We start from the raw sequence: 23,626 nt of genomic DNA, 5'->3' as shown, positions 1-23,626 counted from the left end.
AAATGTTTATTTTTGAAAATTTATTTCTCTACCATAAAAGCCTTTATGATTGTTTCTGAAATTTAAGTAAAATGTTCAAAGTACTGAAAAAAAGGAACAAAATGACACTGCTTTTAATATCCTCGTAGGAAGATGTAAGCTCTCCTGGGAGCCTCGTGATGGTAAGACATCCTTAAGAAGATGTCTAGTAAAATCTAACTTTACGATACGTGACAGGTGTTTTAAACAATATGATAGTTGTCGGGAAGACTATTCGTGAGTGAGTAGTTGTAGAACCCTCCCTTATAAATCACACTCAGCATGCTTTGATGAGTATTGAAATGCTGTCAGGACTGACCACTTATGCAGAAATCTTTTATGGCCGGATTTGGAGATTTAGACATCCAGGTGAGGAGTCCTCAAGAAAACATGGTGGTGATATGCTTAATCTGTGTTATTTCAGTGATATTAGTTGTAAAATACCAGGTGACAAGCCTTTTTCTGTGTGCTGAGGGTAAGGCAGTGAGTAAAGACAGGGACTCTCCCTGTCCTGTGCTGAACTCTGGATAGGAGAAGAGAGACAGTAGCACAGTTAACAGCAACAGTAGTGTAATAAAACAGTGTTAGAGACAAACACGTGCCGGGAAGATAATTAAGACAGGAAGAATAGAGGGGATGAAGTAGAGTTTATGATTTTATTACAGGAGATTGGTTATTGAAAGCCATTAAATAGTGGTCATGTTGGACAAATTCTTTCTGGTAAGGAAGATAGCCACGCGTATTCTTATTTAGCAAGCATGTTCTCAGTGAAGAATTAAGCCTAGGATTCAGAGAGAGTTGTGGGAAAGAGTTATTCGTGATCACTTTGAGTCATTCGCAGACAGAGATCAATCTTCACACCATTAAAGGTGCTGAAAATACAAATTTCTTATTCTCAGATCAAAACACATCGTCTGCTTATACATACATTTAAGAACTTTTTAATATTACAGTTATAGTGTAATAACATGTTATCCTGATTCTTAATATAGCTGACCTTTGTTCACACTAGGGCATATGATAACTTCCACACTGGAACATTTGTGCTTTATAAAAGTATGTCGCGGGATTTTGAGATCCACATACGTCAGCGGGACTGTGGGAGCCTTCACTATCCAGTGTCATGTAACTGTGGCTTTGTTGCAAAAGAAGAAGGGGACATCGTTACCTTTGACATGTGCAGTGGCCAATTACATGAATCCCCACCGCAGTTATATGTAAAAAGCCAAGATCCATCATCAAACAATATCAGAATAACTGAAGCTTATTTGGGAAGAAAAGTCACGGTATGTGAACAGGGGTATAAATTTAATATTAGAAATAGTTTTCCTTTTTATAATTTTGGATGGACTTCTATTCAACCTTACAAATTAGGCAGTACTATGTTTTGATATTAGCTTGCCAAAGAAAATAGCTTTGTAAGGTAATGGATGAATATGATCAAAATACATCCTATACATATGTGTATGAGAATGTAAAAAAAAATGAAAGAAAATAGCTCTATATTCACTCGGGTATTGGAAGAAAGCTTGTATTTTAATCTGTTTTTTCAAAATGAAACATATCCTTGACATATCTAAATTGTTCTTTTAAAATATTTTAATATTAAACTTTTTTGTGGATTATTCATAAAACTATTTGGGAATGTCTAATAAATGTATATTACGTAAAATGACACTGAAAATTTATATTCAGGACTATCTAAGCAGTTTTTTAAATAAATATGTTCTGTTATTACTTCAGTAAGAAGCCAGTAGATAAGAGAAAGAAATTTTTAAAAATTCAGACAAAAGGCCCCAAATTTCATTTTATAAATATTTTTATCTTTAACCTTTTCAAAGATACTATTTCACGTCAATGAGCAAAATATTCATATCTTAATGTCATATTCACACATTCTCATCTTTAAAAAGGTAAATTCTTGGTAAATATATTCAAATTTAAATAATAATTTTCAATGAATTGTGCTTTTATAACATTTGCTGAACTGTAATTTACAAACAAAGCATTTTTTATTCGAATTCTGTCATCCAAAGCCAAAATTTGAGTCAGGAATTAGAAAAAATGTTTTATACATGTATAACACAGTAAATATATAAAACATTTGTGTATCTGGTTATATGTATATATGTATACATACATCTCTTCTACATATATGACCAGCAGACAATCGTAGACATGAATAACATCAAAAGGCAAAAAGGTGTTGTGACACCTACCTGCTGTCCCGACACTTTGAAGCCTAGGCAGGGAATGACGAGCTCAAGAAAAGCCTGGTTCCATAACAGGCTCTGTCAGTAATAAATAAAAATATAAAAATAAATAGACAATTCACGAAGAAATAACACTGGAAAATGAGTCTAAATGTACAAGTAATCAACAAAATATTGAAATGCCTCATCAGTAATCAAATGAATAAATAGCACTACTCTTCATATAATCTGGCCAGTGGAAATAATGGTAATGGAAAAAAAATAGTCTTTCTGAGGGACTCTTTAATGTCACTTCATCAAAAGTTTTATCTGGGAATTTGTTCTAATGAAATAATTAAGGATGTGAGCTACACCAGTGATGCTCCTTGCATCTCTGCCTGTGAGGGGGAAAGTTATAGCTCACCCTAGGAGAGTTTAAGAAAAGCTAAATAAAATGTGACACGTAGTAGAAGACATTAGGGTCAAAAAATAGGCAGGTGTGCATTCGTTGACCACTAGGCAAAAATGCTCGTGAAATGCAAACTTTGGACGATGTTTTAACTGCCTTATGAGTAGGAATGTAAGGTATTTTACACTTGAAAAGAAACTCTCGTTGTGAGTATGCAGTATTTTTAATAAGGAGACTAGAAGGATTGGGTTTAAGCTAAAAAGCAAACACTGGTGATGTTTTCTTTTCACTTATATTATATTAGTGCTTTTCTTATCACTTACATTTCCAGAGGCTTGGCCTCGGGATAGCAGTGGGACCAGGAGCAGTTGCTCATTGTAGATGATACAAGCTATTAGGATCACTGAGTCCCTGCTCGCTCTGTTTGCCACTTTTCCAGGAGATCTATATAACTTGGCTATTGATTCTATTCGCCTATGAGCGATAAAAAAATACTGATTAGCTGCAAGGGCTTGTACTCTCAAATTATGTTCATTTGTGTAGTGCAAAACCGTATGACATTGCTACTATCAGAAATGTGGCTTTGTTAACACTGCCCTTACTGGTTTTAACTGCATCAATCGTATAAGATAACACATTTTAATCATTAAAGAAGTCACACACTATTTGTTTAGATAAGTAGTTGAAATGATGGGGTCTGCAGCGATTTTTCATGGCTCCACAGCTAAGAGCATTGACTTATCTCCCAGAGGACCCAGATTCAATTCCTAACACCCACATGATAGGTTACAACTGTCTCTAGCTCCATTCTCAGAAGATCTGATACCGTATTCTTGGCCTCAGGTCCTCCCCAATCAGTGGACTTGGAAAGGGGCAGGGAGGAGATGAGGGAGGGAGGGTGGGATTGGGAGAGAATAAGGGAGCAGGATACAGCTGGGATACAGGGTTAATAAAATGTAACTAATAATTAAAAAATTAAATGAAATTAAATTAAAAAAAAAGACCAGACACACACACGGTGCACAGGTATATATGCTGGCAAAATAGCCAGGCACACAAAGAGACAAATAAAGAGGAGGACAATGCAGCCAGTCCTGATGAGACCTGACAGGCTAGGGTGAGATGGAAGGGGAGGAGGGCCTCCCCTATCAGTGGACTAGGGGAGGGGCACAGAGAGAGAAGAGGGAGGGAGTATGGGATTGGGAGGAGATGAGGAAAGCGACCACAGCTGGGATACAAAGTGAATAAATTGTAATAAATAATAATAATAATTAATTAAAAATTGCAAAAAAAAGAATTGAAATTGTGACCAAGTTTCAAATCAGCATAATGTAAAAATGGATTTCTTTTAAATATAATAGTAAATGAAAGTTTTCCTGTAAAAAAAAAAAGTGTTTTATTCTTTGTATTGCTGTAACCTGGTTAAATTCTATAGTCCCTCTGTTGAGACCTCCTTTATTTCTTAGCAAAACTATGGCTCTTGTGATAAGCCATTTTGCCTCCAAGTCTGTCTCTATGGTTTCATTACTCAAACATTGTATACTTTGTTACCTCGGTGTTCTGTGAAGTTCCCCAGCTGTGAAACCAATCAAATTAAAGGTCAGTTAGAAACACTTTGTCTAACTAGCCAAAATGAGGTAGTGTTGCTTCCCACACCGGGATACCTGGTTGTGTTTATATTACCTGGTTGTTACTTAGTTGCGGTTTATTTCCTACACCTGGCTACAGTATCCTTACCTAACTTTTACCTGTAGGATTTGTATAAAAAACCTGATTTAGGAGCAGACAGATGTCATAGTCTGGCTCCTGAGTTCATATTATGGCACTGGCAAGTCAGTTCCTGTTTAGTGTTCAGTAAGCATCTGTTGAAGTTCAGTCTGGTATCTAAGTGGTCAGTGAGTGGCTATTCCTAAACCCATAACATATGTATAGAAAAGGACCTTTCTTATATATCTTAAATGTCACTCTTTTCTTAATTAAGTCAGTGTCGTTTATCTCAATGTGGGTTTGTCTGCTTTCAGATTTGGTTTTCCTCTGGAGCGTTCATCCGGGCTGACTTCAGTGAGTGGGGTATGAGTATAACGCTCAGAGCTCCCAGTTTAGACTACGGAAGCACGTTGGGGCTTTGTGGCACCTTCGATGAAAACCCAGAAAACGATTTCCATGACAAGAACGGGAACAAAATTGATCACAACGTCAACAGTTATATTACTTTTATCAATGAATGGAGGTGAGAATTACGTTATTCTTCATTTTTTTGTTGTTGTTGTTACTATGAAGCTTAAGCAGTGGCTACTCCATATTTTATCCTCTCATAATATATTAGTCGGGAAAATGTTCTTGTTCAAATTACTATCCTGTTTTTCATCTGGAAGGCTTTTACCAGGGAGAAGCATGTTTGACAAAATCCCAGCTTCCCCGCAGCTTCCGGCGAAACCATCTTACTGTGGCTGCTGGTTGGGTACCGCCCTGCAGCACGGGCTCGCTAACCATCTGGACAGCAGATCTCACTTAGAGATGGCTTCCAGCTGCAAAGACATAAAGCACATCCAATCTTCTTCCTTGATACCAGACCTAGACATCACCTCTGAATACATCAGTTCAGAAGCTCTTCTTGGAAAAGTAAGCACTCATGTAGCCGAGGAAGGAAATAATTTGAATTTCTTACTACAAGAAAATGCCCACACAAACCTAACAAAACTGGAGTTAAATTTACAGCGTCCTGGGAATGAGACACAAAATCCACCAAACCGTTTGAGCAGCGAGAGGCACACACAGGGCCAGGAAATGAGGAGGAATCTACAAAACAGATGGAAACGACAAAACTTAAAGGATTTTCCTCCCAAGCTTTCTTTCCAGAGTCTTGGACAAGCCAACCTGGGAGAGCTTTCTTATTTTTTCCCTGAGGACCACACTGAGGTCAGCCAGCAGGAGTTCGTCCCCTCATGGCCCACAGCATCGGGCCTCACTGAGCTCAGCAGCCGGGCCCTCTGCGAGCAGACTCTCGCCAACTCCAGCATCGGAAGGCTCTGTCTCCCGTTTCTTGGTAGGATGCTAAACCACGTTACGGACATGTGCGTGAAGGATATTCTGTTGAAGGACGACGTGAGCTGGGCAGAAGCAGGCGTGGCCCTGTTAGAAAATGAATGTGAGAGGCGGGTTTTAGAAGAAGGAAAACACTACAGTGAAGACTACAGGAAGTCAATAGGAGGCATTCTCCAAGTGTTAAGATGCCCCAATTCGTGCAGCGGACACGGGCGGTGTGTGGAGTGGGGCTGCGCGTGTTTCCCGGGCTACCGCTCCTATGACTGCAGTGATTCAAACGGTATGCAAATGCCCTGAGTCCTTAGTGTTTATTAAGTCTACAGTGAAAACATATTAGTTAATGTTTTAATGATTTTCCCCAAATGTCTCACCTTATTCAAAGTCAAAGCTGACATCCCGGTAACTGCCTGTCTGGCACCCTACTGTTTGTGGCCTCTTTCTGGAAGCTGTTGCTCTGTCCAGCCGCTTTCATCTCTGTTGGTGTTCCTTGAAAATGCCAGGCCTACCCAGCCACACTGCCTTTGCACACCATCGGTGCTTCTGTCTGCACACAATAACCATTTGCCTAGACTACATATTTAATCTATTTTCAGCACTATTTTACGTTGCTTGACTAAGTATACTAATCTGCTTAAAATATTTTTTTTTCCTTAAGCCAGTTTTGGGAGCTCTTATATCTCAGCATTAACTTAGAAAATTCTTAGTAGTTTTTCTCACACAACCCTAGATTTTTTTATTAATTTATATATTCTTTTTAAAATTTATTTTTAATTTATATATTCAGCCCCATATTTTTTTAACCTACAATAGTTAATATAATTTTTTCTATACTGAAAACATTTTAAATCTCCAATAGGTAATATAAATTTTCTGTACTGAAAACATATATTAATACACTTATGTTTTTTCACTTTGTAAACAATCTTTGTCCTTCCATGATAAAATTTAAGCTATATGGAGGCTTCATTTGGTTTATTCCTATGCCCCATGTAATGCAAATACATCAGTAAATAGACACTTGTTACAAATGTAAGAGAATAAACTAATAAAATTTTTTTTCATGAAGATTTTGAGAAGCCTGAGGACATAAGCTTATGATTTGTCCATAAGTCTAGCTGATAAGTTCACTTTGGCTTTACCTAAAACAAACGGCTGCTGTTTCACGTCCATTTTAACAAGCAGATCTTACCAATTCCGGTAAGATGTGATCACTAAGACCACAGCCAGAAAAAGGGCCATATGAAAGTCAGTTAATTATGAGTTCTAACAGAGATATTGCCTGTCAATAATTAATAAACTCATTGTTATGTTCATGGAACAACAAAAATATGGACAATACTGGAATAGAAGTGCTTATATACTTTGACAAATTTGTATGACACTAAAATGAGTTTTGAAGCATGAATATTGCACTGCTAACTAAGCTATTTTATTACCGAAGCATATTTTACCTGCTGTCCATCTATTTGGCACAAACTGATGTGGCAAAACCAAGATGCATTTTAGGATAGTAGTGACTTATTAACATCTGCCCTTAAATGATAACAAATATTACTGAAATATCAGTGAAATATATGTTTAAGTGTTATCTGTTATGACAATGCGTTTCTTTTGACAGTTAACAATATCTCTTTTTTTAATTTTTATTTTATTTTTAATTACACTTTATTTACTTTTTATCTCCCCTCTAGTTCCATCCCTCCTCCCGTCCCAATCCCTTCCTCCCCAACAATACCTCATTTTGAAAACAAGATTATGAGATGTTTGACTGGTTAATTACTATAAACAAGGTTTGTGTATAGTTTGAAATGTTATTTGAACTATGCTTTTAATTTAGACCTTCAAAATAATTATACAGTGTTTTTTTTTCTGTAATTCACAATGCATGTTTTTTGTTTTTGTTTTTTCCTAAAGACGTAGCTCCTGAAATTACAGAGCTTGAAAACGCTGGATTCTGTGATATCCAGAAGCAGAATTGTGACACAGTGAGAGTTTTTGGTCAGGGCTTCAAAGATTCGCCATCCATCAAGTGTGAAGTTACTAAACTGGAGGTAAAATGAGAAGTGCAGGCTCCGGGTGCAGCGTTTACGATGACTGGGTTTATGACCGCTTCTGTTGTTGCTTTGTTTTTTGTTTTTGTTGTTGTTTGTTTTTGAGACGCGGTTTCCCTATGTCGCCGTGGATGTCCTGGAACCCACTCTGTAGTCCAGGTTAGCCTTGAACTCAGAGATCCACCTGACTCTGCCTCTGGAATTAAAGGCATGCAAATGTCAGACTTCTTTAGGTTATGTCTGTCTATCAGGCAACAACACGATTTTAGGGGGTTCAGCCCACCGAGAGTTACAGAAAAACGGCCAAGCTGTTCCTCTAGAAAAACTACCCATTGAACATTACTAAGCATTTTACACCTTTTTTTTTTTTTTTAAGACGTTGGGTCCTGATTTTCAGTCATGATTAATAAAAACTAAAAGATATCAAGCTTGCTAGGCAGAAGCACCCGCCTTTCTTGAGCTGCAAACCACAATGAGTGGCGATGGATTTCAGCCAAGATGTCTGGCGTGGAGTGTAGGTGATGGAGATCCCTGAACATTTGCCCTTACTTAGCTGAAGTGTGGACAGTTGCGATCACTGTTCACACCTCCCTCTCTATGGCTTTCAGACTTTAAAATACCCAGCCCCTGCCCCATCGTTTATTTGTTTCTCAAGATTACAAAAGCAGGAAGTCATTCCGTTTGAATGTGAGCACGTGTAATTTTATGTTATTTTGTGAAACGTATGATGTTCCTTTTCTTTAAGTAAAATTTTCACTTAAGGTAAGGACATGTTTTAAAATTTAGATGTTCATATGGACAAGTTGAAAACTTAAAATAGTCAATCATATTTTTGCATTCTTTATCTCTAAGCTGAAGTGAAGGGTGGATGTGATAAAAATTTGCTGAAGGAAATAATTTTTGCATATATTTTCTGTGTGTAATTATGCACAAATATCCTCATCGCATCGTGGTGTGCATAGGATTTCAGTATCAGTGGAGAGGAGATATGTGGCAGGCTTGATCATATGAGATTATGACATCAGTGCGTAATTGAACAAAAGAGAATTTTACAAATTTGCATTTTCTTGGAAAGGACTTCCAAGAAAGTGCTTACTTCGTGTGTTGTGATTTGCAAACATCTGACAGGGAACTGTGGAATTCCCTAAATATTATACTTAATTGTAGGAGGAAAAGAAAGAAACTGAGTTGCCAAATTCAAAATTGGCCTGAGTAGCAAATATTTATATTATATTGAAGTTGAATCAATCTCTTCTAATTAAAAAAAAATTAACATAGTTACACTGCTTTAGCTCCATCTTCTCTGTCTAATCTCTCCTATGTGACCCTCTCTTTCTCAAATTCATGCCATTAGCCAGACTTTTGGCCACTTTATTGGGTTCTTTTTTCCTATTTCCCTACACTACCCCAACTCTTCCAACCTCCCGAGAGTAGACAGGAGAGAGAGAAGGCTAGAGGGGAAGGGGACATCAATATTGTTAGATGACGTTTTACTGATTTGGAGGTGTCAAGTTCCTGAAGGCAAATTTGATCCTCGTCATAAGGATATCTCCAGTCAGCAACCAGCAACAGCAGCAGGAGCAGCATGGGCAGCTGGGCAGCAGCAGCTGTTGTCTCCCTGAGGGCTCTGGCGTTTATATATGCTCTGAAAAGTCGCTAGAATTTCAAGCATAAATTATCTTCAGCTGGCAAGATCAAACCCCTGCCAGAGCATGAGACAAATCATGGTCTGCTGCTGTGGACAATGTGAAGTAGACCCGTATCCCACACCTGGGATTAAAACGAAAACATATTCACATAACATTTCTGTGTTCTTAAAGCAATCAAAATTCTCGATGCACATGGTCTCTTATCTTTAAATTGTTATTATTACATATGAAGAATCAAATAAACATCCATTTACTTGCACGTATACATTTATAAGGCTGTCAACTTGGCATTGGGAAAAAAAAGACTTAGCTATGCCTAATCTTAAAATCTAAACATAAAATCTGTCCACAGTGGCTTTTAAAAGCTTTCTAAATTCACTTTTATCAAGAAAAATTTGACACAATTTTAAAATCATCCAATACTAGTCTTTTAGGATTTGCCAAAAGCGTTAGGCTTCACTTGGGTTGATGGTACCAAGTTTCCACTAAGCTAATGTCTTCTCCTGGTTTCATTATTTATTACAGGCTAGTTACTGCTTTTAAGACCTATATCTCTATCATCTATACATCTCTCTATCATCTATGTATCTATCTATGTATCTCTCATCTACATTCACCATCTTTATCTATTTACTTAGCCTCTATCTAATCTACCATCTTCAAGAGCGGACAGCAATGTCTCTGATAATGAAATGGCACAAGGTTCACTCTAGTCTCCTTTTTTTATTTGTTTCTCTTTCATTCACAAATGAAAAACAGTTCTCATCATTCCCGATTCATGTCTATTTTGTCATTCTTTGTGCATACATATGTTTTCAGATATTTTATTCTCTGCCTTGGAAAAGAAAACTTATAAAACCATATAATATAACAGCAAATGATGTTCCCATTAGGATGCACACTACTTTCTTTGACTTCCTGTTCATAGCATTTATACATTTCATTGTAGTACAATTAGTTTAAATGCTGATATTTCTTTTTGAGTTTCTTACGCAGTCTAGTTGAGCTGAACTGAAATTATTTAGACAGTATCTGAATATCATCATAATTCTAGAATTTTGATCTGTTGAAAGGTATTTATAGAGAATTGTTCACCTTTTCTCTTCTATATTGTCCACATTTTTATTATCCTTTCTATTGCCCTGATATTTTTATAGTATTCTCTCCATACATACGTGTCATTTTCTAGTTAATTCTCACTATGTTTCTTTTGTACAAAAGCACAGATATACACATCTCCAATGTTATGTAAAGAACAGAATATCACAGCTTACAGCTCCTTTCTACTGTTACAGTAATAATTTTAAACAAATATTAATCTAGGAATCTACCTACCACATCATTTCTTTTACTATTTTCTCTAAACACCAAGTCCAGCTTTTCAGCTCCTGCTCCATAGTATTAAGTCCAAGCAGTAATCCTGTAAACAGAGGTCTCTTTCTGACCTAGCTTTTGTCTCCTTCTGTGGGCAGCTTAAACATCCCTCTCATCTTCATTCTCTACTACAGACCATGATGTTTTGTGCTTCCTTGCTTTTCAAATACTGGTCTCTTCAGCCATGTTGGATTCCCCTCTTCCTGTTTCAGTTTCGGGTATCCTAACAGAAGCACCATTTATCCTCGAGTAAGAAAAATATGAGCTCGTCCTCTGAAGCCTTTCTCGACTAGATTAGACTCAGGAATTCTTTTGTGTTATACCTGATTTCAATCTCAGTGCTCACAGCAAAATTGTACATTCTATGTTTTTTCTGTTATGTATTCCCTCATCAGAGTATCAGTAGCTACGGTGAATGTGTGTATAGTTCTGACCAATTGGGAATGGATAGATATGGTTTAAATACAGTGCACATGTATGAGATTCTCAAAAATTAAAATAGTTAAATTAAGAAGAATATACCCGTAATAAGCCCTCACAAAACACTGAATATAAAGTATCATATTCATCACTTTGGTTTAACCTTTTCATGGAAGGGTAGAACCCATATCTTAAAGACTAATTGTTGGCTGCAAACTATATTCACACAGGAAAACAAGAGAACTTGCATGTTTTAAGCACAGCTATCAGGACAACCTTGAGACATTCTTGTCATTCTTCCAATAGAGAAACCCACTGTCAGATTCGCTATAATAGACCGCTCCTCCATGACTATAGATAGCTCCTCAACTGCATGCTGTCAATCACCCAGTCTTCCACACTAAGTAGGCTTCATTCCACACAAACTGGAGTGATTTCTCTCTTTGCCCTTTTCTGCTGACCTATAATGCTGGGTCACTGTTAACTTGTAATACCAAGGCTACATGTATGAAAACCATTGTGCAATCAATATGCATTTTTATAAATATGAATTCAGATGTTGCCAGCAAAATATGGCCTTCTAGATTTCAATAGAGTTATCAGTACTCAGAAAATCATTCTGCCTTTTGCTCTTTGTATACCAAGACATTTTACAACACTATAAAATCACACCCAAGGTGTAGCTTAAGCATGACATTTCATTTCACTGGCATTAAGTATGACAAACAGGCTAGAACTCTACTCAAATAACATAAACTTGCTTAAACAAATGAAACATTTTTACTGAACATAGTATTTCTCTGTGGAAAAAGTCTTTAACTTATTTCAGGCTTCATTGTTATATTAACTTTATTTAAAAAAAAAAAACAAAACGTAGCCACCACTCCATAGTTTCATACTATTATGGGTATTCTGGCCCCAAAGCCTATGACCTAGGGGTAAAATTTTTCAAATAGTTGAAACACTTACCCATCTTAGTTATTCCTTTGGAGCAGTAAAGGGTCAAAGCCTTGTGGGCACCAACATAGTGGAACAGTGTTCTAGGGAGATGACTGTGGGAATTTCGACATAAAAACATCCATTTACCATGTCTCAACTACGCACTCCCTTGCTTTCCCTCTTGCTCTGAAATCCATTGTGGTGAATCATTATACATGGCCCACCTTGGCAACTTTTTTTAATTGAACCTCTCAGTAATGCACGCTTTGAGAGAAAGGTTGCTCTTATTTTTTTAATTACCAAATTACTGTTAAACTTTTCTACTATGCTGAATAAAACTTACTTTTTTTTTAACTTTTCATTACACATTCAGTATAATGGCAATGAGTGGGTACTTGGAGCAAGTGTCTACACAGAGACAGTGTTTCAAAATAGCAGAGTGGTTGGCTGTCGGCTGCTCACAGATGGCCAGCATTCTGATGCCATGGATCTGAGGGCGGAGAAACCCTTGACAAAGTTGCAACTAAAGGTAACCAATGAGAGACATCACTAGGGAAAGGGCATAGGGGGAGAAGGAGGAGAGTGGGTGGGACTAGGAAGAGACTAGGGAGGGTGCTACAGCAGGGATACAAAGTGAATAAATTGTAATAAATAAATAAATTTTTTAAAAGTTGTCTTACTCATAAATGAAATTTCATAAGGAGTTGATGAGGCAACATTTAGAAGAAATAATCTTATTCTAGAACTATATTACACAGGTATCTAATGATGGTTATGCATTCAGTAATCCCAAGATAATGATCATATATAATGGCACTTGTCAAGTTTGTGGTTCCTATGGAGATGACTCATGCACTGTGAAGGTATATATCTTTCCTTCTTCATAGCATGTAATACAAATATTCACATGTCTTTGCCATATAACTGTACCCTCCCTAACCTTATGTCACAATGATATGAAAAATTCACATTCCTTTTAGTCTAATTAAAATAAATGAACTTCCTTTAACTCTTGTTGTATAATAAGGAAAATGTTTCTTCTTTTAACATCTTACATGCAATCTATGAAACTTTGAAGGAAGACCTATGTTAAAGTATCAAACATTTGTAATTCTAGCACTTGGAAGATAGAGGTAGGAGGATCAGCAGTTTATCCTAGAGGACAGCCTGGGCTAAATGAGACCCTGCCCCTCTTCACTGCACTCCTCCTAAATATTCAGAGAAGAAATTTCATATTAAGTCATTCACTCATGTGCTCCTACATACATAATTTTGTTCAGTAAGATTTGTCTTTGTGGTTAACTTGTTCTTTTGTAGCAAATGGCTTATATTTGAAAAGAGTTTATATGGACCATCCCCCTAGGGAGGGACACCACCAGGTCATTTATGGTCTGGGAACCTTCCTATAGCTAATCGATTCAAAATGTAGCATTTTGACAAATAAATGCTTGACAGGCAGGAATCGCCCCTGCCTTGGGCATGCTGGGATAGACCAGAATCTTTAAATCACCCAACTAACCTGGGCACGGGGTGCTAGGCTCCATCGCTTCAGCGGTGGGTGTGTGTGGGCCCAAGCTGCAGCTTGTAATTTACAATAAAAAGAACCTCATGTATTTACAAAAAAAAAAAAAAAAGAAGAAGAAGAAGAAAGAAAAAAAAAGAGTTTATAATATGAATCTAATGCTTTTATCATTTTTAATTGTTTTCTGGTTTTATTTTTTGTTTGGTTATCTAAAGGGCTTCCTTTAGAACAGATAACTTCATAGACACCATATTCCTAATATCATTCGACTCTTCAAAACCAAAGAACATAACACTAGTACAGGAAAATAGCATTTTTCTTGGTAAAACACTTCCAAGATGAGCTGGCAGACAAACATGGTGGCCATATTCCCTGTTTCTCATAAGCTATGCTATCGTATTTCATGGCTTCCCTACATTTTCTCATTCTTCCAAGTTAATGAGTTCTATCACTTTTTACATACAATGAATAGTTTGTTTTTAAAGATGTACTCATGAGTGTATGAAACTATCTCCAAATCCAAATATATGAGATATGTCTTTCTGGTTCTAGTTTCTGTATATTAAGCAAAGGATGTCTTTTTGATATTTTATTTTCTCAAATTCCAATAGGATAATGTTTGCGTGATTGATGGTCTCTGCTACACTGAAGGGGATAAAAATCCTATCAGTTCTTGTTTGATTTGTAAACCCCAAGTTTCAAATTCGACATGGTCAGTTTTAGACAGTAAGTCATTCTTTCTTATTTTTCCTATTTCTTATTAAAAAGTTTTAAGGTTATTTTTAGGCATAACTAATATTAATGTACTTCAAATAGATGAACAATATATTTAATTTAGTATTTCTCATTACTTCATAATCTTTTTCAAGAAAACAAAAGACTATGTTTTTATACATTATCCTGAACAGCAATTAACAACATTTTGGCTAATAATAAGCTTAACATGTGTTTATATCATCAAGTGATTTCATAGCTATCGTAATTTGTGACCAAACACTTCATAATGATAGAATGATAAAACTGGTTAGTGATGCATTTCTTACAACTTATTCTCATGTTAAGTGATATGTGACTATTTATAATTTATGTCATCTTACTGTAATAGGTTATAAGGTATATATTTTAGTATTTACTAATGAAATAATATTTGAATTGTTCATGAAAGAAAGAAATGGGAATTCTCAAATCAGGTATACCCTGTTTTCTATGTCTAACTTTATTTTGTTCCGCTTTTTTTTAAGCTGGTATTTTTTTTTTATTTTGTTCAGTTTTATGGTAAGGAATTTAGCTATTTCAATTTCAACAGACATGAATTTATCATTTGTTAAAGATATTTAGACTCAATACTCTATAAGTGCTTTTCAATACGTCTTTTTCTATGATTCTATGAATATAATCTTGTATACAGATAAATGCAAGATCCACTGTTCCATGCAAATGGTACCACAAATTGTGGACACATGACATTACTTCTTAACTTTCTCAAGCACTACATAATTTCATATGTGTATCTGAGTTCTTTCCTTATGTGATGATCAGGTTAGCTATACAGATTAACGAGTAATATGTAACAAGACATAATTTTCAGAGCCTATATAACTTTATCTGTAAGTAATAAGACTATATTCACATGTCAATGTATATGTAAATTCCATTGCTTTGTTAGATAATTTGTCATATTCACTGCTTAGCAACAAGATTTACAGAATATTAGCCAAAGCCAATAAATATTTGAGAGAACGTGGTGAAAGTGATCAAGAAAATGAATATGACCTTCTGAGTTGGAGTCTTTCTTTTAATGGCTATAGTATGACTGATTGCGAATAAGCCATCGTGTTCAATGATATAAAATAAGCCTCGAGGAGGAGGAGGAAGGCAATAAAGTCATTAGTGAAGCTTCTTTCAGACATGTTCAGGGACAAATTAGGAGCTGAATCTGGGGTCTCTGGGCATCAGCGTCTTATGTGTATGCTTGTAACCCAGATGTCATAAGAAAGTTGTTTAGCTAGCAGGCAAAGGGAGTGCACATGTTAAAACATAAGACAGTATAACGTATATTTTAGAATGTTTATATAAAGATCAGTCCCTATGCTTGATGCAGCTGCGCTAGGGCATGTGTGAGCTTGGCCACTGGAAGGAGCTCAGAGAACAGGAGATTGGTCTGACTGGGGAAGTAGGTGGAGTGAAGAAGGCTTAGCATTTGGATGAGTGGTGCAATCACAGGAAGTAAAGGGAGGTGTACAGAAAGAAAGTGAGAATGAAAGAGAGAGGGCACACAGATGAGTGAGAAAGTCCAGGACTTCCCAGGATCCTCAAGCAGTGATATGGTCAACAAAAAGTTTTAGGCAACAGAGAAGTGCCTTCCACCTGAAGAGTGCAAAGTTACCTGCATGGTTTATGCAGTATCCAAAGGACTTACAGACTTGCCTGGCAAAACTGGCCCTGACCCTTACAGTTACTTTTACATTTACAAAGAATGGAATACAGGTGTAGGAAACAAAACAAACAAAAACACCAAAAAACCCAAACAAACAAAAAAACACACAAAAACCAAAACAAAACAAAAACCACAACAAAACAAAACAAAACAAAACAAAAAAACAGCTAATGGAACTTATAGCAGAATTAAGTCCTTACTAGACACTTGACCCTGTAGAAACTACCAGAATCACTCTTTTCATGCTTCTTTCCATTTTTACACAAGTACAAGGTGAAATGCTTTCTCTGTTACAGATAATCAGCCTCCTGTGATCCAAATTCTGCAAGACAAGTTACAGGCATTTTATGGGGAAGACTTTGAATACCAGCTCACAGCCTGGGATCCGGAAGACTCTGAGATACATTTTACACTGGATTCTGGTCCTGCTGGAGCAGGTGTTTCTTCTGAAGGACTTCTGACATGGAAAACAGAGTCACAGACTCCTCAGAAATTCACTCTCCGTCTTAAGGATGACTGTGAGGCTGAAACTACAGTCACAATGGAGGTCATAGTTATAATTACCAAAATATCGCTGGATCTTTTACAAAGACAACCACTTTATTTTAAATCCTAGCAGAAGGCATAGTCTTAATATCAAACAGCAATGAAGTCATTAAATGTTCCATGTTTGACTGTTGCTCGTCATGCCGTAGTGTCTTAGAGACACCCTTAAGTCTGGAAGCATGGGTCTAAATTGATAGCTGACAGTAAAATCTGTACTTGACAGACGCGGGTGAGGATCTCACTCCCTCCCACTCCCTGATTAAAATAAGAGAGATAACAGTACCTTTTTTCTTCCAATGAAAGAGTCTCGGGAGGAGAGAAAGGGGGCTTATGGGGGGATACAAAGTGAATAAAGTACAATTAATAAAATAAAATAAAAGGAAAAAAAAGAAAGAGTCTTGAATGCTGAATTAGGAGCCACAAATACAGAAAGAAGACATAAAAGAACCAACTGGCAATTTTCCTTTATTGCTATACATAGTATGTTACTCATGAGGCTTGAATTATTATAAACTGCTTGTGACATGCACGTGTGCTTGAAGTTTAGTATTCACATTTTCACACACTTTTACATGTGATGAAAGGTGATTGAGTTTAGTCATATTAGCCTGGTAATTGATGCTCTTGTTTGCTCTCAAGTTGAAGATAAGAGAGGTGGCTGACTGATTTTGTTTCCTAGTGTCCTGTTTGTATTATAAAACTGATGATTCTATCCAAGGGTATGGTGTTATCTAAAAAATACATGTCCTTGGGAAGATGACAAAGGAGGAATATATGTCCAAGGCCACTTTGAGCTAAATAAACCCTATTTTAAAAATTAAAAAATAAAAATATTTTTAATACTTAAAACATTTTTAGAAGTATTCCCCCTAGTACCTATAATTTAGCCTTGCTCATGAAAGTGGACACAATTTTTTAAACAAGCATTTTGCAAAGATACATAATTTGATTAGACAGGTACATAAGCCTTCATGCCTGTCATGATTTCATGCAGCAATAATTAAGCATAATTTTATCCAAATAAAGCATTTATCATTTTTTTTTCTTTTGTAGGTGACTGTGAAGTCTTGTGACTGCTTGAACGGTGGATCATGTGTGTCTGATAGAAAATTTCCTCCTGGAAGTGGAGCATACCTGTGCCTCTGCTTGCCTGGTTTCCATGGCAGTCTTTGTGAAGCTGATGCCAGTGGGTGCCAGTCAAACCCTTGTGGCCTTGGCAAGTGCATTAGAGGATTACAGAGTTACTCCTGTGACTGTCCTCCCGAGTTCACAGGTCAGTTTGGGTTCCTTATGAACTAAATGTGAATGAATTAGAAAAAAAAAAATCTCATTGGAATATTCTTTTGTGGAACCATGCAAATCTATGTTGTTAAGATTTTAATGCATATTTTAAAAGTCTGGCAAAAAAAATCACAGACATAAACAGTGCTTATATCCTCTGATTTTGTTTTAGTATTTTTATTTACATTTTTATTTTTCATATTAATTACAGTTTATTCACTTTGTATCCCAGCTGTAGCTTCTTCCTCATTCCCTCCCAATCCCCCCTCCTTTTTCTCCTCCCATTCCCCTCTCAAAGTCCACTGATAAGGGAGGTCCTCCTCCTCTTCCATCTGACCCTAGCTTATCAGGTCTTATCAGGACTGGATGCATTGTCCTCCTCTGTGGTCTGGCAAGGCTGTTCCCCTCTCCAGGGGAGGTGATCAAAGAGCCAGCCACTGAGTTCATGTCAGAGATAATCCCTGTTCCCCTTACCAGGGAATCTACTTGGATACTGACCTGCCGTGGGCTACATCTGAGCAAGGGTATTAGGTTATATCCATGAATAGGATAAACATACTAAAATCTGTACACCTAAAGAAGCTAAGCAAGAAGGAGGTTCCTGGATAAGATGATCAATCCTCACTCAGAAAGACAAACGGGATGGACATTGGAAGAAGAGAACAGAAAACAACACAGGAGCCTACCACAGAGGACCTCTGAAAGACTCTACCCAGCTGTGTATCAAAGCAGATGCTGGGACTCTTTTTTTTTTTTTTTTTTTTTTGACTAAAAAAGGATAAACAAATAAAGTTTATATTCAATAAATTTAATAAATGTTTTGATTAATAGAAGGGATTAGTAGCAATAACAATGACTGGCAATGAGTCCAGATATTTAGTTAATTTTTTTTTCAATGCAGTTTATTCAGGAACCTTGAACAATCCTCGGACCCTGGGGAAAGCCAGCCCACAGCTTAAATAGCCTCTGGGTAGCCAACCCAGGCGTGCCATGTGGTGCTGGGACTCTTAACCAAACTTTGGGCAGAGTGCAGGGAATCTTATGAAAGAAGGGAAAGATAGTGGGACCTGGAGAGGACAGGAGCTCCACAAGGAGAGCAACAGAACCAAAATATCTGAGCACAAAGGTCTTTTCTGAGACCGATACTCTGAATATTTTTAATTGTGAATTACTTTAAGATACTTTTGCAATTTTACTTTCATATATTCTTGCAATTTTCTCCATTTTATAATTCTGACAGCAATCAAGAAAACTCAACTTCATGTTTATAGGCATTTCCACATTTATTTGGTAACTAAAAATACATTTCAGTGTGTTGATGTTGAATTATAAATCAGGGAACCCCATGAAAGAGGAGGCAGAAAGTGTGGAAGCCAGAGAGGATAGAAGAGATCGGAGACCAAGGCCCTCTAAATCAGCTAAGCAAAGCTTGCATGAACTTACAAAGGCTGAAGCAGCAAGCACAGGGCCACACAGGTCTGCACAAGCTCCTCTGTGTATATATTACAGCTTCTAGTGACGTATTTTTATGGGACTCCTGAATGCGTGAATGAGTGGGTCTAAGATTCCCGTGCCTTCTCTTGAGGCTCATTTGCTTCTGTTGGTCCAATTTTCATGTGATGTTTTGTGTGTGTGTGTGTATGTGTGTGTTATCTTTTTATATTTTATTTTGTTTAAAAAAAAGAGAAAAACATTTTTAAAAAAATATATTGTAGAATAATAAAAATATTTCAGGAGAATAAAAATATTATCATAAATAAATGCTTTACTAATAATTTACTAGCTTAGAAATATAGTTTAAGTCAGAGTTGTAAACAAATGACATGCTAGCATATTTATTCACTCATTCAATGTTACTTGTCCTAGAATGTCTGATTCCAGAAATAAACATACGATAACAAGCCTTTAATTTATCAAATATTTGAAAATCTTATATGAATAATTCTTCATTATATAGATATAATTATTAGGTTAATATACAGTCATTGAGTTGACTTTTCTGAAATAAATCAGTTTTAACATAGAGGAACAAATTAGAAAAATTATTTTTCTTTTATTATTTTAAAATTATCATTCAGACATGTGAATGCAGATATCTCATTTGTGTTGTGTTACAGACCATATACTTGACTCAAAGACATGTGTATAACAAGGGCTATTTTCTATTCATAATATGAATTTATTCATTCAAACAAGATGTTAAGCATATGAAAGGGCACTCCCTTATCTCAAAATATCTTATTGAGGAAAAACTTGACTTCTTAACAAGTAAGATAAAAAAGTTCAGGGTTCAGTGATTTGACTGAACAAGTCATCCTTAGTGTAAGCAAGTGACAAATTTTATAACTGTGTTATATATAATTATATTATATACTGTAATTCTTTTTTTTTCTTTTTTTTAAATTTTTTTTAGATATTTATTTATTTACTCTGTGTACAGTGTTCTCCCTGCATGTGAGCCCGCATGCCAGAAAAGGGCACCATATTCCATTACCTGGTGGTTGTGAGCCACCATGTGGTTGCTGGGAATTGAACTCAGGACCTCTGGAAGAACAGCCAGTGCTTCTAACCTCTGAGCCATCTCTCCAGCTATACTGTAATTCTTACCTCAAATATTAATAGACTGTTTCTTGAGACAGATCTGGTTATGTTACTTATGCTGACCAACTCAAGGTCCTCCTACCTCACCCTCCATAGTGATGAGATTATTCATATATAGAACAAAGCAAATTTATGTGTGTGAAGACTTGAGCTTACTATTAAAAGAAGTCTAAATGATTTTATATTTCATTTTATAGTAGTTTTAAAATAAATAGTAATTATATTTCCTTACTTGAAGTTTGTATTGTTAAATAAAGAGCAGAAGAATATGCTTGCAATCCCAGAACTTGGAGGCAGGAGTATCACACATTTTAGTTTAACCCGAGCTACACAGCTAGTTCCAGGCCAACCTGGTCTATGTACTAAGTTCATTCTAAATATTCAACAGTATAAAACAAGAGTATAAGGAACCAAACAATGGGATTTTAGGCATTTAATGCATTTCAAATTAAATAATTTGAACTATTGTTCTATGTTTTCTATAGGCAAGAACTGTGAGAGAGATGTTGATGAGTGTGAGTCATGGCCTTGTTTCCCAGGTGTGGAGTGCCTCAATATGTTTGGCTCCTATCATTGTGCTCCATGTCCAAAAGGATTTCATGGTGATGGAAAAACATGTCATGGTAAAATCTACTGCTGTGTTTTGTGCTGCATGTTTCTAATTCAAGTCACTCAACTGCATTTTCTTTTACTCATGTCTTACATGTAGATTTAGATGCATAGCATACAGCAGTGTATCACATGTGCCCTCCCACTTAATAGATTAGCATGGGGTAGCAAGAAATGTGATTAGTAGCCCCATGGTGCTAAAAATGTATATTTTTGAATACTTCTGCATATTTTTATAGAGGTACCTGAGTGGCACACAAGAGTACCACACAGGGCATCAGGATACTACACATGCCAGGAAGGATAATGGAAGACCGTAATAGAGGCATGGAGAGAGAAAGAATGAGAAGACTATTTGAAGGTCAAGATAAAGGGCTAAGTTAGAGATGAACTCTTATGGTTATTATCCAAGGAGAAAGAGATTTTAGAGAAAGGGGCACACGAGAGACTGAGGGCCATCAATATTTTAAAAGTGAGATAGCATTAGAGAACTATATATGTATTCCAAGTAAGTGGATAACGACCCTCTTTTGATGGGATATTGACCACCCAATCTTTATATCATGGTGGGCCTATATGTCGAGGCAAGTGAGAAAACCTGTCCATCTTCCCATTTGTTTTCCATGAGACTAAAATAATTATCTCCAGGGAATTTTTATTTTGTAGAAAGGTAAGGGTTGTATGAAGCACCACAAAAATATGTTCTTTGACAAAACCCCACAAAATATGTTCTTTTCTTTGACAATCTCTACAATCGTCAGGCTTATATTACAGAAAAACAGGTGTCTTAGTTTACTGTGATAAAACTCCATGACCATAGAAACTTAGAGAGGAAAGGGTTTATTTGGTTTATACTTCCACATCCCTGTTAATCATAGAAGGAACTCAGGGTAGGAACCCAAACAGGGCAGGAACCTTGGTGCAGAAGCTGACACAGAGTTATGGAGGGGTTCTGCTTACTGGCTTGCTCCTCATGGCTTACACAACCTGCGTTCTTATAGAACCCAGGGCCACCAGCCCAGGGATGGCACCACCTACGAAGGGCTGTGCCCCCTTGCATTATTCACTATTTTTTTTAAATGTTTTACAGGCTAGCCTATAGCCTGATCTTATGGAAGCTTTTTCTCAACTGAGGTTCTCTCCTCTCCAACTTGATCCTAGCTTGTGTCAAGTTAACATAAAGCTAGTTAGCCCAATAGGCGAAGCAGTCTTCACTGAGTCTTGTTGGTGAGTATTAGCATTTATGCTAGCATAAGGAGACTGCCCTTCAGCTCTCAGCATTTGATCTTAGTTGTGGTTTCTAACATACTTTACTCTCTATGACTTATAGCCTTTATTTTTTTCCAAAAGAAGAGGGCCACTGAGTTTCTCAATTAAATTTATGAAGAAAGTAAATTTGAACAAAATCATATTGCCCATGAGTGACTAAATAAAATGTTCTGAAGATTGTATGCCTTTTGTGTTTGTTAATGAAGAGTCTTGTTTCCATAAAATAACTCCCAGTTGTCAGTAGCTATTTATTTTTATATAGGCAAACACGTTGAAGAACGTACAATGACATAATGCACAGTGATCTTTGTTGAGATTATTGATAACTGGTAGGGGAAAGAATCAAATCTGAATCAATTGTGTGAAAAATATTTTGCAAGAAAACGCTGGTGGACCAAATTAACTTGATTGCACGAATAAGATCTATAGTCCACTTAGAAGGCCACAACAGAATCCAAAGGATGGAATGACTCAGTCACTGGAAATACATTTTCTTCTGGACTGGGGAAGTTCAAGAGCAAGAGTGTAGTTTGGCTGGCTTCAGGGAAACTGTCTTCTTTGCTGTTAGACAGCAGTGTCTTCACTAGGTCTTTCTTCTGTGTGTGTTTCCTGGTACCTCCTCCTGGGCTTAGATCAGAGATCCACTTTTCTCACCTCATGTAACCAGAATTCCTTTTACAAAGGCAGTCTCTCCAAACACTGCCAAGTTTAGAATTCACCACTTTACAGATGAATTTTCAGGTACCCAATTCATTCTCTATCTGAGGATTTGTGGGAAAACGAACATCTTAACTGTGTCATCGACCTAATTTACAAAGAATTAAGGCAAAGTGGACTCATCACTTCTAAATTATAACTCATGAGGTTTGGCTTGCAGTAGTTTAACTCTGATATGTCCCATGTACTGATTTACAGTTGAAACAGAGCTTTAAAATGACTCTACTACAAAACTATGGTTGTCATGAGGTCTGATAAAAGTGTTGTTGAAGAAGAGAACTGCAAAACTGCCAAAAACATAAGAACCATGTTAGGCCAATACATCAACATGTCCCCAACAAGTCACACTTTTGGTTCAAGTCTAATACAGAGTACCTCCTAACTGTTTTCCTTAAGACTAGCAAGTTGTACCTCAGTTATTTTCACTTTTAGAAAGATAACCTAAGAGTTATATGAGGCAACTTGAAATATATTATTTTTCATGCTGATCTCCTGAATCCTCGGGTATATGTTATAGAAAAATGAGCAAAGGGGAATTTGGGGAAGC

The 23,626-nt window shown here is 36.6% G+C and overlaps 1 protein-coding gene across 2 annotated transcripts in view; it reads left to right on the top strand.

The window, feature by feature from the left end:
• The window catches only part of Vwde (von Willebrand factor D and EGF domains), a 62,866-nt gene that overhangs the window by 24,870 nt on the left and 14,370 nt on the right, over nt 1-23,626 (top strand). Inside the window, exons 10-19 of one of the 2 annotated variants that reach the window (XM_060373841.1) lie at nt 1,031-1,304; nt 4,641-4,849; nt 4,995-5,944; nt 7,579-7,715; nt 12,471-12,626; nt 12,856-12,960; nt 14,231-14,345; nt 16,353-16,603; nt 17,656-17,875; nt 20,970-21,107. In XM_060373841.1, the coding sequence (XP_060229824.1) occupies nt 1,031-1,304; nt 4,641-4,849; nt 4,995-5,944; nt 7,579-7,715; nt 12,471-12,626; nt 12,856-12,960; nt 14,231-14,345; nt 16,353-16,603; nt 17,656-17,875; nt 20,970-21,107 (2,555 nt within the window). The remainder of the gene's footprint in view (nt 1-1,030; nt 1,305-4,640; nt 4,850-4,994; nt 5,945-7,578; nt 7,716-12,470; nt 12,627-12,855; nt 12,961-14,230; nt 14,346-16,352; nt 16,604-17,655; nt 17,876-20,969; nt 21,108-23,626) is intronic. The other variant, XM_060373842.1, reaches the window with a different exon arrangement.

The sequence above is a fragment of the Meriones unguiculatus genome, chromosome 21, assembly GCF_030254825.1.
Source record: "Meriones unguiculatus strain TT.TT164.6M chromosome 21, Bangor_MerUng_6.1, whole genome shotgun sequence".
In the NCBI taxonomy this organism is placed as follows: Eukaryota; Metazoa; Chordata; class Mammalia; order Rodentia; family Muridae; genus Meriones; species Meriones unguiculatus.
Note: the sequence above shows the minus strand (reverse complement) of the source record. Positions and strands in the feature narration are given on the sequence as shown.